Source organism: Salvia splendens, chromosome 13 (genome assembly GCF_004379255.2).
Source record: "Salvia splendens isolate huo1 chromosome 13, SspV2, whole genome shotgun sequence".
Classification (NCBI taxonomy): Eukaryota; Viridiplantae; Streptophyta; class Magnoliopsida; order Lamiales; family Lamiaceae; genus Salvia; species Salvia splendens.
The window spans coordinates 13,640,175-13,656,710 of NC_056044.1; the positions used below are offsets into that span (position 1 = coordinate 13,640,175).

General features: G+C 42.0%; 2 protein-coding genes and 1 long non-coding RNA gene across 3 annotated transcripts; 2 read left to right on the forward strand and 1 right to left on the reverse strand.

Annotated features, from left to right (window-relative positions):
- The first annotated feature begins 2,252 nt into the window (after nucleotides 1-2,252).
- LOC121760527 (protein FAR1-RELATED SEQUENCE 5-like) lies at nucleotides 2,253-3,811 on the forward strand. The gene is made up of 3 exons (XM_042156182.1): nucleotides 2,253-2,518; nucleotides 2,671-2,985; nucleotides 3,226-3,811. Exons 1-3 carry the CDS (start codon nucleotides 2,253-2,255, stop codon nucleotides 3,809-3,811), a joined length of 1,167 nt encoding a protein of 388 aa, XP_042012116.1.
- A 105-nt stretch (nucleotides 3,812-3,916) lies between these two features.
- On the forward strand, nucleotides 3,917-4,681 carry LOC121760529. The gene has a single exon (XM_042156183.1). The coding sequence runs from the start codon at nucleotides 3,917-3,919 to the stop codon at nucleotides 4,679-4,681; it is 765 nt and encodes a 254-aa protein (XP_042012117.1).
- A 1,371-nt stretch (nucleotides 4,682-6,052) lies between these two features.
- Nucleotides 6,053-6,452, reverse strand: LOC121761983. The gene is made up of 3 exons (XR_006042140.1): nucleotides 6,426-6,452; nucleotides 6,219-6,341; nucleotides 6,053-6,132 (listed from the first exon to the last, which is right to left on the reverse strand). It is a non-coding gene; the product is annotated as an uncharacterized LOC121761983 (long non-coding RNA).
- Between the last annotated feature and the right edge of the window lie 10,084 nt (nucleotides 6,453-16,536).

A 16,536-nucleotide genomic window follows, 5' to 3' on the forward strand; every position in this document is an offset into this window, starting at 1 on the left:
ATCTACATGATGCACTACCTAAACCAAATAATTCACATACATATCTTTCAATAACCACTTTTCACACAACAACTAAAGAACCTGATACATTAGTCAAATTTTTTAACAAATAATGCATCCAAGTACATCAACAATGTGAATTTTAGATTGCCTAATGCGCACTAAACATACATGCAATTACCCTTCCAGCCATTAAACAAATATGAAGATGAATTGCACAATTATACACGCAGTTATACCTGCAGCTTGTGAAGGTTGTGAGCGCGAACGACCTCGTTTAGGCATTTTGAATCTGTCATAACAGAAACATATAAGATACCTGAATCCATGATTTTAAACACAAAACAATGTCTACGCTTCGGATACAGAGAAAACCCTGAACAAAACAAATAGTTATTTCTGAATTTCAAAAGTCGCGACCTAGTGGAAGTTCAAATCTTTGCTTTTCGTGTCTAAAAAATCATGAATTCGACTTCTAGTAAGCCCTTTGCACACATACCTTGGCGAATTGGTCGATACAACAACACCGGTGTTGCCGGTTTGGGTTCGATGTTTGCACCGGTGGAGTGTGGGTGACGGGATCTTAGACGAGTGATGTGAAATTTTTCGTCGACTACCAAAAATAGAAAACGGCGGCGGAAACTAGGGTTAACTGTATAATGGTAGATGGGGAGAGGGAAAGGTGGAAGAGTGGAGAGGAAGTTAGAGAGTCTAGAATGAGAGAGAATGAACCGATTGAAGGGTTGAATTCATCAAATCGCTTGAATATCGGACATTCCAAATTATGGCAGTTCCAATTTTCATTCATTGTCCAAAATACCCTTACAATGCACAAAAACCAGCCTTATAATGCAACGCGGGTTTAAATAAATAGCATCCATCCGGACCGTTGATGAATCAGATCTAACGACCCATATTAAGAAGAATAAAGGATCTTAGGGATGAATAGGAGAATAATGCTCCCATATATATATATATATATATATATATATATATATATATATATATATATAGGGATGTATTCATATCCTTTTCTCATATTTCATCATTTTTCCTTCTTAATCTCAACCGTTAATTTTATAAATCGGATGGCTGAAAATATTCGCTGATGCCATTAAATTGTAATCACTTAATAAACGATTAACGGCAGATTTGGTACATGAATTTTTGGTAGTTATGGAAAATCCATGATTCTCTCATGGGAAGATACGGCAGTTATTTTCCAAAATCACGTCGACGAAGGAAGGTAATGCTGCGGCGTATATGATTTCGCATCTCTATTTTTTTGCAAGGTTTCAATTATCACAATTCTCAATTCTCTCGTTAATTAATCCTCGGCAGTTAAAGCTTATCTACTTGGCTTGGATCTACCGTTTTTGTTCTTAATCAATGGAAGAAGGTAAAATCTCGAATTATCACGATTTTGTTTTTGTTGCGGATGTTTCAGTCCAAGTTGTAGCAGTTTGATTATTTGATTTTTAATCAGCAATTATTAAGTGTATTGTGTTGCCATGGTATAACATGAGCGCTTGCTCTGAAACCTTCCTCCATGGATTCACTCTCGGCATATGTAAGGTATTAGGTTGAAACGAGACATATAATGCACTTCTAGACGAAGCATAATGAACTTATGTTCATATGTACTGCATAATTCTTGAACTGCTATGTTTTCGGTACGTTGCTTGTTTCCCCGTAACGGCTTGATAATCCTAGGAGCTAGGGTATAGTATGTGAAGATTTCGCCTGGTTTCCGATTTGTGGCGCACGTTGCTTGTTTCCCCGTAAGGGTTTGATAATCCTAGGGGCTAGGGTATAGTATGTAAACATTAATAACAACGTTTAACAAAGCTTTGTGTTTGACCCATAAATAAATTACGTAGGGCTTAAAAATAATGCATCAACCGAATAGACATAATGCTCTATATTGTGTGTATAATGCATAATATCTTATTTGCAATGTGTATGTTGTACGAATTAAGATATGTATGATTTTATGACTCGTTTTACTAGGGCTTAAATATCGCTTGTTAGCTTTGATTTTTGGCACACGTTTCTTGTTTTCCCCTAAGGTTTTAATAAGCCAATGGGGTAGGGTATATTGTGTTCGTCCAACTTTGAAATATTTGACAGATTGAATTTGTGCAAATCGTGCATTACTTGTCAGCTTATTATATTCGAAAGTTGTTATTTTTGGCTGACCCCTTTATTTCCAATTGTGTGCAGTGGTTGTTGTACTAGAATGTTCTCCCGTGATGAAGCCTGTTGTAGGTCAGAAATTCCAATCATTGGATTTCGCTTTTGCTTTCTACGACGTATATGCCCGTGCAGTTGGTTTTGATACGCGCAAACAAGTTATGAGGAAGGTTGATGATGTCACGACCTGGTATCAAGTTGTATGCAATAGGGAAGGAAGGAAAAAGGGTGGTGAGGATGACCAGTTGAATGCTCGTTCTGGTTTCACTATCAAGCGTAGGAAGTTATCTAAGCGGTGTGGTTGCACAGCTAGTATATCCTTCAGGTTTTTCTCGGAAGATTGCTCGTCAGGATACATAATTAGGAGTTCAATGAGATTCATAACCATCACATGGTTGAGATGGAACATCAGCAATTCATGTCAAGTAATCGCAAGTTGGATGATGTTCATCATAAATTTATCCTCGACTGTTCAAGGGAGAATATAGGACCCACGCTTACATTTAAGGTATTGAAGGAGATTCTTGGTGGGTTCGAACTGGCTGGTTGCACGGTTGGGGATATCAGGAATGCCTCACGGGACATCAAAGAATATGCACAAGGATTTGATGTACAAATGGTGTTGGATGATATGGCTAAGAAGAAGGAGATGTCCGAGGCTTTCACCTATCACTACGAAGTTAACGAATCTGACCAGTTGGTTGCTCTGTTTTGGTGCGACGGTGTGATGAAGAGAAATTACCACATGTTTGGTGATATTGTGTCCTTCGACTCCACGTACAACACAAACAGGTTGAAACTAACTAATGTGTTATTTATGTTATATTATATTTATCTATTGTATATTATGTGCATTATTTCTATACGTCACTGCTTTACGCACTACCGTAAGTTGCATTATGATATGTTTACGCTTCTGAAGACATTGAATATTGTTTGCATTATTACTGGATGTCCGTGCATTACGCACTACAATAAGTTGCATTATGCTAAGTTTTTTATTCTGACTGCAGGTAATTGTCATGTATGCAGGTACTGTATGATCTTCACTCCTTTCACTGGAAAGGATAATCATGGTAGTCCTGTGACATTTGCGGCGGGGTTGGTTTTCAGCGAGAAAACAGGGGCATTTGCTTGGTTGTTCAGACATTTTGTACATTGTATGGGTGTAGCACCCAGGATGATTGTGACCGATCAAGATTTGGGTATGCGATCAGCGATTGAAGAGGTCCTAGTCGGCACACGTCACCGTTGGTGTATGTGGCATATAATGCATAAATTGGCAGTCAAGGTACCAAACAGATTATTGCGGGACGACCATTTCAAAAAGGAGTTTAATGCTTGTGTTTGGTCGGACCTATTAGAGCCGGACGAATTCGAGGAGGAGTGGAATAGATTGGTCATACATCATCAGCTGGATGACGTCGAATGGTTCAAAACATTGTATACATATAGGAAGTACTGGATACCGGCGTACTTCAGGGATTTTCCGATGGGATCGATGATTCGGACTACGTCCATATCTGAATCAGAGAACAGTTTCTACAAAACTTTTCTGAAGCCCCGAGCAAACATAGCCGAATTCTACCTGAATTTCAACCACGCTATAGAATTCTAGCGGAACAGTAGGACAACTTTGGACTACCACGATGCCACTTCCATACCCATACTCGCAACTACTCTGCCGTTCGAGAAACATGCTTCCACGTTATTTACCGACAGTATGTTCAGGAAAATACAAGAAGAAATTGTGGAGGGTAATGACAGATGTCGTGTGCTGAGTTTTATGTCAGGAGAATCTATTGACACATACAAGCTTGGCGATAGCAAGCGCAATGCATATTTTGTTCGTCATGACAAGACGGATGATACTTACTTGTGCGAATGCAAACTTTTTGGTCGGCATGGTTATTTGTGCAGTCACATATTCTTCTTGTTTCGGAACAATGAGGTGAAAAAGATCCCGGATAAATACTGTGAAAGCCGATGGATGAAGACTCCTTTAGCCAAGGCTGTACACGGGGAGTTTCAGGATCCCTTGCTTACCAACTCATCCGCTGACGATAGGCAAACTGTGTCAAAGCAGGCGATTTCGATATTTTATGGTTTTCTTAGACAGTTTGGGACCGACATCGATACTTTACGTTCTTTTGTAGCTGGCATCGAAGAACTTGGCAACTCTCTTCAAACTGGTACTCCGGCAACCTCAGTCGCTGAGAAGAGGCGTATGGTTGAAGAGTTTTATGGAATGGTAAGGCCTGAATCTGTTGCGGTGCATCCTCCCTATGTTGTGAAGACGAAGGGTCACGCCAGCAGCTCGGCGAGCCGTTTGATTTCAAAGAGAGAGAAGGCTATAAAGGATGCGACTAGGCCTCCTAGACAGTGTAAGGCTTGCCATGAGGTGGGTCATCACGACTCTAGGAACTGTCCTATGCTTAAAGAGATGAGGATGGAGAAAGATGCTCGCAAGGGGAAAAATCCAGCTTGAATCATATCCTATAAAAAAACAACATTTGTCGTTCTTGGGTCAATTTTTTAATTTTTAATAGGTTGGTTGTAATAGAATTCCACGGTTTACTTGATTTTTTGGATTAATTTTATGGGTTTATTATAGGCTTATACATCGGTTCATATCTCTATTAATAATCATTATTTTAACTCAATGTGCCATGCTTAATATATGAGGGGTACAATATACAAATGCATTATTTGAGGTTACCATTGCATTACACCCACAGACTGGTGCATTATTTGGCTAAAATTCACATACAACGTTTAATAATGCATTACGTATTACGAATACTTACATTATATGCAGATATGATGCACATAAAACTGAGGCGTACTTTATAGCTTGATTAATAAATTTGGTGTACAATATACAAATGCATTATTTGGTGGTGCCATTGCATTATTCCTAAGGATTGGTGCATTATTTGGTTAAAATACACAAACAACCTTTATTAATGCATACTCTAATACGCGTACTTACATTATATGCAGATATAATGCACACAAAATTGAGGCGTACTATACGTGGCTCAGTATATTAGTTGTACAATATACACAAGCATTATTTGGTGATGCATTTGCATTAGGCACAAGTTTTGGTGCATTATTTGGTATATGAGTCATTACGAGAGTAAATCGGCCACCTATACAGACAAAAAAACATAACACAAACAAGACAAATAACAGAATACATCAATTACTATTCGCCTGAGTTTTCACAAGATCAAAATCAAAAAAGGCTATTTTCAAAAACATTGTTAAGTGTATTCAAGCTTGCAAAAAGATCTAAACTGCAAATTCTTCCAACATATACCAGAAACCATCAAGCACTACAACCCATAATTCTCGACCCACTGTTCGAAATTGAACTTTGCAGGTTTATCTCTCCAGAACTTGGTTGCCTTTTTTTGGTTTGCGGCACCGCATACATTGCAAGTAGAAGTCAGTAGCGCCCTTGCGAACTTGATTCGAAACATTTATAGACTTTTGCTTCCCTTCGCGGTCAGCCCGCAATCCCACTCTTTCTCCTTCTCTCCAAAGTACGTCTCCAAGTGACGCATGACGTACACACCACCCTCCATTATGGACAGGTTGTTCCACCACGGCATTGCAACTACATGTGTAGTGCAGCCTCGTATCAAATCAGCCAGTCTTGAGTCTTTGCACTTATCAATTGCGTCAGCCAAGAACTTCCGCTAAAACAAAAAGACATAATTGTACCGCATCAATAAAATGTATTTTTTTGCATTAAAGGGGAAGTAACAGAGTAGTCTCATTACATACCAGCATAGATGGCGTGTTCCCATATTTGTCGGCGAACGATGCGTGCTGGTCAGCCAGGGTGTGGTCAATAATATTCATCTTGTCATTCAGCACATCAAAGCAGACAACATATTGTTGTCTCTCCCCCCAAATTGGGACGAAGAACTACATGATAAAGAGAACAGTAAATGGTCTTGTATGCTGTCATATACAATTGATTCTCAGAAAAATAAGTTTATATTAAGACTGACCAGATCGTGTTTCTCCCATTTGCTGTATCCTGCGCCAAGTGCTTCCTCAAAAAGAATGGTCCAAAAAGATGCAAATCGCCTTTCTTCATTCCACCCTTCAGGGATGTCTATCAATGATTGTGCCTACACTAGTTGTCGGTACTTCAGGTACTTATGTTGCAGATTAAGATTCAATTGGTACGTAGATAACACAAATGATTTACTCACGCATGGCCGTGTGGAAAAGAAGAGTCTGAGTCTGGATACTGTATCTGGTGCCTTTAGCTTCTCTATATTATTCAAGTATGAGCACCAAGTGTCCACAATGACCGGGCTGACAGGTTTAAATGGTGCCAATGAAAGGAACTCAGACTGGGCAGTTTGTTTGTAGGAGTCTTCATAAACAATTGCATCCCTGCATATAAATATCAAATGTAATGTTAACAATTGGCTACATAATGCACTATCAAATCCAAATAATGAAGCAATATACTACCCAGCAGGTTTATTATGGTTTACCCAGAATACCAAACCGAATGAATATTAAACTTCTAATACTGTATGATTAAAAATAATGAAGCAATATACTACCCAGCAGGTTTATTATGGTTTACCCAGAATACCAAACCGAATGAATATTAAACTTCTAATACTATATGATTAAATAATTCACACTGAGAATTTCATAATACAGTAACTACTTACAACAATGCACATGTGTAGTATTTGTAGACTTTACAAATTAATACTTAATTACACATAACAAACAGTAAAGATAATAACCGTATTCACAACGAAAAGCAAAACAAATAGTAAAGACCGGATAGATTCATGCGCCTCCGCTGTGCTAAGCACCCAGAAATATAGCTCCTTATCGTTGCCGTTAGCCTTGGCTGTAAGCCTTACGGCCCGCTCATTGAAAGGAGAACGCATAGCCGGACTAGCTTTCCTTACACGTGCCGTTTCAACGGTTGAAGCCTCCTGCAAATATAAAATATGAAAAAAATAAATAATCAAAATCATTACAAGATGGTATCTATTATTTTTGATACCGATCGGACAGCCTCGTTAGCCTTGTTCACATTCTCCTTTTCTTTTACAAGAACACCCGCAGTTTTCAAGGGCAAGTCGTCACCAATAACACCCGTCCCAGCCTCAGCAATCAGTATCCCCTTCTCCTTGGACAGGGGAGGTCTCTGTCAACGCACGGTTAAAGTACAATTCATTATAATACACAAACTACAGCAATTAGGTCATATGTCTAAACAAATTATCCAGTAATCATAACATATTTGCTAAAAACAGTACAAGTAATGCAAATGGCACAATAAATAATGCTGCATGCCTTCATATTAATGCAGAGGATACACCAAATAATGCACACATAAGAAATAGCTACAACAATACAAGTAATGCAAATAATGGCACAATAAATAATGCTGCATGCCTTCATATTAATGCAGAGGATACACCAAATAATGCACACATAAGAAATAGCTACAACAATACTAAGCTTAACAATCCATCAAACATGTACCAAATACTGCATACCTGAAACAGTGCATAACTAAGATTTGATTAACATAACCAACACAATCAATTGGTAATTTGACATAATGCGTAAGATACTCAATATAATGCATCAAACATAATACATAATGCACATACTACACTGGATAATGCACATTATACCTGACATACCAACTTTAAATTAGTACCCACCTTCGGCACGGTAGGATGCTTCCCCTGTACACGTTTCATAGCCCTTTCCTTTGTCAGGCCTGCTATGTTCTCTGCCTTTCCCTATGTTTTCAAGTAATTCAGATATGTGACTTTACAAGTTTACAAGCTCATGTTATAATGCACTTGATGTTAAATTAATTCAAACCTTGACTCCACCAACTGAACATGGCATATCTTTGATTACCTTAACACTCTTTGGTTTTGTTGTTATCACCACCTCATTAACCCCTTCTCTTACTCCTCTATTTTCCTCACCCGACGAACCCGCCTGCATCATAAAATCGTTGATTTAAGCAAAGCAAAATAGCAAAAAATTGTCTCTTTATTAGTGATAAGTCTAGTTATTGATACCGTAGCCTCTCCACGTAAGCCACCAGCCACCACCACGCCAGATGCTGGAACCGAAGTATGTGCTTCAGTTTGGACATCAGGTACGCCAACATCGGCGGCTGGATCAGGCATTGCCGAGCCTGCATGATGACCTGCTACTTCTGGCTCACGCACAACCGGTGCACAATCTGCTCTTGCATCAGTGCGGAGGGGTTCAGCAGCTCCGGAGATCTGGCCTGCTTGTTGGGAAGTGATAAGTCGTATTCTAGGCCTCGGTTACTGGTCAGTATGATGTGCAAAATTGATTATATCTGCAAAACAGTTGCTCAAAGTGTACAGGTTAAGCGTTCTAGCCAGTAGGGAAGTTTCGGAATGTTCAAGTGAAAAAGGGCGCCAGCATGATCTCATACTGATCAGTATTCGTGCGGAAACGGCTTGAGATGGAGAAGACGGATAGCTGGGACGGATTACCCACAATTAAGGGCAAAGAAGTCAACTTGCAATGAGGATTTACCCTAAAATCAAGGGTAAGCCTCCCTATAAAAGAAAGCCAAGAAGGAGAGAGAAGGAGATCCACATTCACTCATTCACCACCATCTTTAGGTAGAGAGTTCTCTCGGTAATACCAGTCTTTCAGCCGTGTCCCGCTTCTTGCCTCGCCGCAGCCATGATCACCTGACGCCCAGATGTTCCCAGAGTTGCAGTCATCGTCCGTTCCAGCCAGCAAGACCGTAGTTTAGAGATTCCATCGCCCGGAGTGGCAAAACACTTTTATTTCGCTTTCGTAGTTTAATTTACTGGCTTTTTCCTTACGTTGGATCTTTGCTGCTTTTGAATTTCACTGCTTTGAAGTATTTTGTTGAAGATCCGAACAATGTTTTATGCTATGAAGTTGATTTTCGTTTCGTTTATTGTGTTGTTTTCTTTTCCTTCATTGCCTAGTTAGCTTAGATCTAAAGTTTCTTGGTGTTTTAAGTGCTGAATCTCTCATTTCTGTTTTACGTAGCAAGTTTCTCTAGGATAGTATAAGCTGGTACTGTTTGATTGGGAAGTGGATCGTTGCATGCAAAGCTTAGTTTTAATTTCCGAATCGTTCTTCCATGTTGACCAGTATGCAGAAGTCCAGTTCCAGTGTTTGATTTCAGATTTGATTTCGTAGTTTTAAATCTGTGTTCGCGAGTTGATAATCTGTGTTTTCCGTGTTGAATCTGGAATTGTTATCTGAATTTTGAATGTGTTTGTTGAAGAAGATGATGTCTATTTCAATTGTAGGGGACCACTTGTTTTTTAGATGCTTTTTGCCTTTTGTCCTTCACCTTTAGTTTGTACCCTGCAGATCTGTCAGCCTAGTCACCAACCTTCCACTACCCTCTGAATATTCTGTCTAGCCCAAAATAGAAACTCGTACCTTCTAAATATTTTTTGTTACAAAAATGTCTCCCCATTTCACGTACACAGTTACATTCCAGATGTCTTTCATACCGTCTGACCAGTAAAACACCACCTTTATGTTCTTGCCTAGGTAGAGACTCAACCCAAGCGTGGTAGCTAACCAACCTTTCCAAATATCACCGCGGTAGTTTAAACGCACCATCTCTGTGGGATTCGACCCTTATCACCACTATACTGATCAGTAGGAGTGGGTTGAGGAATCTTTGAAACCAGGGTCTAGGCTTAGTTAGGATCTCTATCCTGATCAGTAGGATACATCCTTGCTTGAACGACACCTACGTACCCCTGGTCCCTTTCAAATGGCGCCGTTGCCGGGGATGGATGGCGTTTTTGAGCTGCTATTGTGTGTGATACTTTGGTGTATATATTGTGTATAATTTTCCTTTTTCTTTTCATTTCAGTTTATGAGCAGTAGCTCGCCTCCTGATCAGTGGAAGCCGAAAATACTCAAGCGAGAAACTATACTCGTAACCACTCGTTCTGGCCTGTCGACCACCTTGTCTGACCTAGGCACGAGTAGTGACGAAGAGAAGGGCACCATAGAGGGACCAATACCAGAAGAGAAACCACTGTTGGAAGGCAACCCAAGGGAAATGGCCAACCAGGGAGATGAAGACCCGGAGATCGGGACGCTGAACGCACATACTGAAGGAGAGCCCCCGCAAACCATAGTCGTTACTCCAGGGCAAACCGCCTGCGATGTGAAGCCTCATGTGATCGCGATCCTGCCTACATACTGTGGGAAGAGCTATGAAGGGCCGTATGAGTTTCTTCATGAGTTTTGTAAAATTTGTAGGGCGCAGAGGAGACCGGCAGGAGCGACTGAGGATGATTATAGGCTGAAGGCTTTGCCGTTTGTGCTTAAGGGGGAAGCTAACACCTGGTTCATGCGCCTGCCCCCCAACTCTATTGAGACTTGGGCCGATTTCAAGTCAGCATTCCTGGGCGAGTTTTTTCCGTCATCCAAGACAAGCGCGCTGAAGAGGGAAATAACTAATGTGAAGCAAGGGTATTATGAACCCCTGAGTGATTATTGGGCAAGATACATGGGTCTTTTGGAATCATGTCCCAACCATCGCATGGCGGACATTGAAGTACATCATACTTTCTACGAAGGTATGAACGCGGTAACCAAGAACCTGGCAAATTCATCGTCAGGAGGAAGCTTCACGCAATTACGGGTCAGCGAAGCGAAGAGAGTCCTAAGGAAGTTACTGAATGCAAAGAAAGAGTATGACCATTCAAGGGAAGAATACAACCGAGAGCGGGCTGCTGTTGCCTCGTTTACTGATAAGGAAAATAAGCTGGAGCAGAAAATGGATTTGAAAATGGATGAGCTGAAGAAGTCACTTCTGAGTGCGATCGAGAAGAGCACTCCACCACCTCCCCCAGCTAGGAATTACAAGGGTGCAGAGCAGGGAAATCAAGGACCGAACTATGATCAGCCTAATGACTTCGGGAATATGGAGCAAGTTAATGCTGCGGGGTACTTCAATTCTAGTGGGCATTGGATTCAAGGTAGACAACGGGATGCACCATGGAGGGATCATCCAAACTTCCGATGGGGTGACGGAAGCCAAAATCAGAACTAAGGTCAGAACCAGTATAACCCCCATCCGAACCAAAACCCTAACCGTGGACCAGCAAACCCAGACTACCAGCCCAACTGGTCAGGAAGAAACCAACAATCCCAAAACCAAAACCCACAAAACCAGAACCCGAACCCTGTCTATGTGCCGCCCCACCAGAGAAATTTCCAAAATTTCCAAAATCAGCCGAACCCAGGACCCCAACACCATCAGAACCAAAATCAATTCCAAGGCCAGCACCAGAATAAATATCCTCAAGATTAGTACACCCCTCCTGCCCAGTATAACCAATACCCGCCTAATCAAGGCCAGCAAAACTACCAGAACTATCAACACCAAGGGCCGAGTCATTTCCAAAATTCGAACAGGCCAAGGAGATCCGTTGAGGACATGATGGGTGAAATGCTAGCGTCACAACAGAGCATCAAAGGAGAATTGCAATCCCATAATGAGGTCGTGCAGGGGATGTAAAATGCCCAGAAGGAACATAAGGCGAACATGGATATGATGAATAGGCAGTTAGCTCAACTGGCCAGTTCGGTGGGTGATTTGAAGGGAAATGCGGGGAAACTCCCATCTACAGTCCAAATGCCCGAAAAGGCAAATGTGAGTAAGGTTACGTTGAGGTCAGGAACTACTTATGATGCACCTCAACCGAAACGACCTAGTGGAGGATCCAATGGAACGAAGATAGGAAGCGATACCATTTCAGCGGAAGAATTAGGGAGACCTATGCCTCGGATGCAGGATCCATTCTTCTTGGATGATACACCAAGGGTAAGAGGTAAACCCGACACCCTACTGACCAGGAAGGAACCTCCTCAAGAGGAAGAGCCCAGAATGGAGGCCCAGACCCAGGAACTACCCAAGAAAGACTCCAAGAAGGTTGCTGAGGGACCAGTAGAGGAGAAAAAATAGGAGAAACCATTCCCATTCCGATTTGTTACAAAGAGGAAGAAAGAGAACCCGGTTGACTACTTGTCGATTTTTGGGAAGTTGGATGTCACCATACCATTCCTCCAAGCCGTGAAGCTACCCCCTCTCGGGAAATTCATAAAGGACTTCATAGCCGGGAGAGCCCAGAAGGATGGCAAGATTATGGTGGAAGGGATAGCGTCAGCAATAGTGCAAGAGAAGTTACCACCCAAGAGAGTCGACCCAGGTATGTTCACCCTACCCATAATTGTAGGAGATGTGAAGGTCGAACATGCAATGTGTGATTTGGGGGCATCTATAAATGTCATGCCATTGTCTATCTATAACCGGTTGAAAGGAGTGAGGCTGTCAAATACTAGGGTGTTGATCCAACTGGCTGATAGGTCGTGCATAAGTCCTGAGGGAGTTTTAGAAAATGTGTTAGTAAGAGTGCAAGATTTTACATACCCTGCTGATTTTTATGTGATCAAAATGAGTGAGCATGAAACGAGGGAGTCTAGTGGAGTCTTGTTAGGAAGACCTTTTCTGAGAACGGCCAAGACAATAGTGGATATGGCTGAGGGGACTATTTGCATTGATTTTCATGGGGAGAAGTTTACCTTCGATGTAAATGATGCCATGAAGAAACCCATCGATTCTGAAAATCTATGCTATGTTGATGTGATTGACCCCCTAGTCCAAGATTTTCTTGAGACCGAACTATTGCAGGAGAAACTCCAGGCGTTAGATGTTTATGAGCATGCCGACATCGAAGCTGCTGCATGGTGTGATCTGATCAGTAGCCAAGGGTTGACTGATGAAGAAATAGAAGGAGCGATCAAGGAATTTTGCCAGAAATCAGAGTTCGTTGGAGCTGCAGGGGCTCAGTTACCAGTCAGTATAGAGGAATCTGCAGAGGGAGAATTAGGGAAAAGAGGAGAGGCTGAGAAAAACCCTCTACTCGAAGACACACTTCCACCCCAAGTTGAGCTGAAGAAGTTGCCACCGAATTTGAAGTATGCCTTCCTCAGAGAGGAGAACTCATATACAGTGATCATCAGTAGCAGCCTTACGAAGGAACAAGAGGCTAGGCTACTGACCGTGCTGAGCAAGAACAAGAAGGTGATTGGATGGAGTCTTACGGATTTAGTTGGAATTAGCCCCGACGTCTGCATGCACCACATTAGGTTGGAGGAAGGAGCGAAGGCACATCGAGATGCTCAAAGGAAGGTAAACCCTAACATGCGAGAAGAGATATTGAAGGAAATCTTGAAGTTGTTGTCGCTAGGGATTATCTATTCAGTACCGGATAGTGAGTGGGTCAGCCCGATCCACATGGTCCCAAAGAAGTCGGGCATCCAAGTAGTTCAGAATGAGAGGAATGAGCTGATCCCAACGAGGCTAGTCACGGGTTGGCGAATGTGCATCGATTACCGTAAGCTGAAAAATGCGACCAGGAAGGACCATTTTCCCCTGCCGTTCATCGACCAAATGTTGGAGAGATTAGCTGGGAAGAAGTTTTTCTACTTTCTAGATGGGTACAGCGGGTATTTCCAAATTTACGTAGATCCTGAGGACCAGAACAAGACCACTTTCACTTGCCCATTTGGAACCTATGCATACCGTCGCATGCCTTTCGGCCTATGCAACGCTCCAGGTACGTTTCAACGATGTATGATGAGCATATTTTCCGATTTGATTGAGGATTGCATAGAGATATTCATGGATGACTTCACGGTTTACGGAGACTCGTTCGACTCTTGCCTTCACCATTTGGATATAGTTTTGGAAAGGTGTCAAGCAAAGAGTTTGGTTTTGAACTTTGAGAAGTGCCATTTTATGGTCACCGAAGGGATAGTTTTAGGACACGTGGTTTCAGAAAGAGGTATCCAAGTGGATCGAGCCAAGGTAGATGTTATATCCAAATTACCATTCCCTACTGATCAGAAGGGAATAAGGGGTTTTCTGGGGCACGCCGGATTTTATCGAATATTTATCAAGGATTTCTCCAAGATCGCCCAGCCCCTTACCAGATTACTTCAGAATGACGTGGAGTTCATTTTTGATGAGCAATGCAAGGCTGCTTTCAATCTTCTCAAGGAAAAGCTGATATCCGCACCTATCATAAGGGCTCCTGACTGGAACCATCCTTTCGAAGTAATGTGCGACGCCAACGATTTTGCGGTAGGAACCGTGCTGGGTCAGAAGATCGATGGGAAGAGGTACGTAATTTTTTATGCGTCCAAGACTCTGAATCAAGCCCAGCGGAATTACGATACCACTGAAAAAGAGATGCTGGCAGTGGTGTATTCTTTCGAGAAGTTCCGGCCATATTTGCTGGGATCCAAAGTCATAGTGTATACTGACCATGCAACGATTAAATATCTGATTGCCAAGAAGGAATCCAAACCACGCTTGATCCGATGGGTACTCTTGTTACAAGAATTTGATTGGGAGGTGGAAGATAAGAGAGGAGTCGAGAGAAGGTGGCGGATCATTTGAGCAGAATAATGCAAGATGGAAACGGTGACGAAGTGCATGATAAGTTTCCGGAGGAACATTTGTGTGAGGTGATTTTTGCGCCCAGAAAAATTGATTGGGAAGAAGTGTTCAAACTTACTGGTCAGAATGATACAGCAAAAGGGAAAGAGAAGGTAGGGCAAGAGCCATGGTATGCGGACCTGGCCAACTACCTAGTAACTGGAGAGCTTCCAGAAGTACCGAGTGTTACCAAAGCCCAAAGAATGAAGATCAAGAGTGAAGCAAAATACTACTTTTGGGACGACCCTTATCTGTGGAGAGTGGGGTCCGATCAAGTGATAAGGAGGTGCATTCCTGACTAGGAGCAGCGGGATGTTTTAACCCACTGCCATTCGTTAGCATGTGGAGGGCACTTCGGGTCCAAGAAGACGGCAAGGAAGATTCTGGATAGTGGCTTTTACTGGCCAACTCTCAACAAAGATGCGTACGAGTTCTGCAGGAGCTGTGAGCGTTGCCAACTGACCGGTGGAATATCTGCCCGGGATGAAATGCCGCAGGTACCTATAATAGTTTGCGAGCTATTCGACATATGGGGAATGGACTTCATGGGTCCGTTTCCTTCATCCTATGGGAATCTGTATATCCTAGTTGCTGTAGACTACGTCTCCAAATGGGTAGAAGCCAAGGCCACAAGCACGTGTGAAGCCAAGGAGGTGGCCAAGTTCTTAAAGAGTCATATCTTTAGCCGATTCGGTGTGCCCAGGGAGATCATATCCGATCAAGGTACGCACTTCTGTAACCGTACAATTGAATCCTTGATGAAAAAGTACGGTGTACACCATAGACTATCCAGCCCTTACCATCCGCAAGCAAATGGTCAAGCGGAGATTTCTAACCGCGAGATAAAGAAAATTTTGGAGAAGACTGTGAACACTTCTAGGAAGGATTGGAGTGTAAGGTTAGAGGATGCTCTCTGGGCGTATCGAACAGCCTACAAAACCCCCATAGGCATGTCCCCTTACCGGATTGTTTTTGGGAAGATGTGCCACTTACCGGTTGGGATCGAGCATCGAGCATACTGGGCAGTACAGAAAGTGAATATGGATGCTACAGCCTGTGAAGAGGAAAGGAAGCTGCAAATGCAGGAGCTTGAGGAACTTAGATTGGAGTCATTCGACTCAGCCATGTGGTACAAAGAGCGAACTAAATTGTGGCATGATCGAAATCTGAGAACTAAGGAGCTCCATGTTGGCCAGAAAGTACTACTCTTCCAGTCAAGATTGAAGCTGATGCCAGGAAAGCTCAAGTCCAAATGGACAGGACCTTACATCATAACTGCACTCCGATCTAATGGGGCAGCGGAAATTTCAGGGAGTTTTTCTAACTCTGAACCTTTCATAGTAAATGGACATAGGTTGAAAATATTCAGGGATAATAGCGAGGTAGGTGTAGTGGATGAAATTCCACTACAACCACTTACATCGGTTTCATACTGATCAGTAAGATAGGAATTTGGAATTCCACGTGGCTAGTTCCTTTAGAGAATAATCTTTGCGTATACTGGCCAAGTAGAATTCTATATTGCCTATTGTAAATATTGTAAATACGTAGTTAATCTTTGCATGCAAGATAATTTCTAAAAATCCAAAAATATTTTCGGGCCTTAATTTTAATTTGGAGTACACATTGACCAAGGGATTACTTATCTGGTGCTATTTCAAATTTTATTTAGGTGCCCGTTTGAATTAGTTTCTTTTTTAGGTTAGTATAGGGGACGATAATTTGAATTAAGGCCTGTGCAGCTTTTGCAGGGTGACAGCGGCTAGGAT

Bases quoted from the DNA above. Each gene is read 5' to 3' on its own strand.
- LOC121760527 (XM_042156182.1), top strand. From the start codon at position 2,253: ATGAAGCCTGTTGTAGGTCAGAAATTCCAATCATTGGATTTCGCTTTT. The intron at 2,519-2,670 runs GTTTTTCTCGGA...CGACTGTTCAAG, and splicing joins ACAGCTAGTATATCCTTCAG to GGAGAATATAGGACCCACGC. The intron at 2,986-3,225 runs GTTGAAACTAAC...TCATGTATGCAG, and splicing joins TCCACGTACAACACAAACAG to GTACTGTATGATCTTCACTC.
- LOC121760529 (XM_042156183.1), top strand. From the start codon at position 3,917: ATGTTCAGGAAAATACAAGAAGAAATTGTGGAGGGTAATGACAGATGT.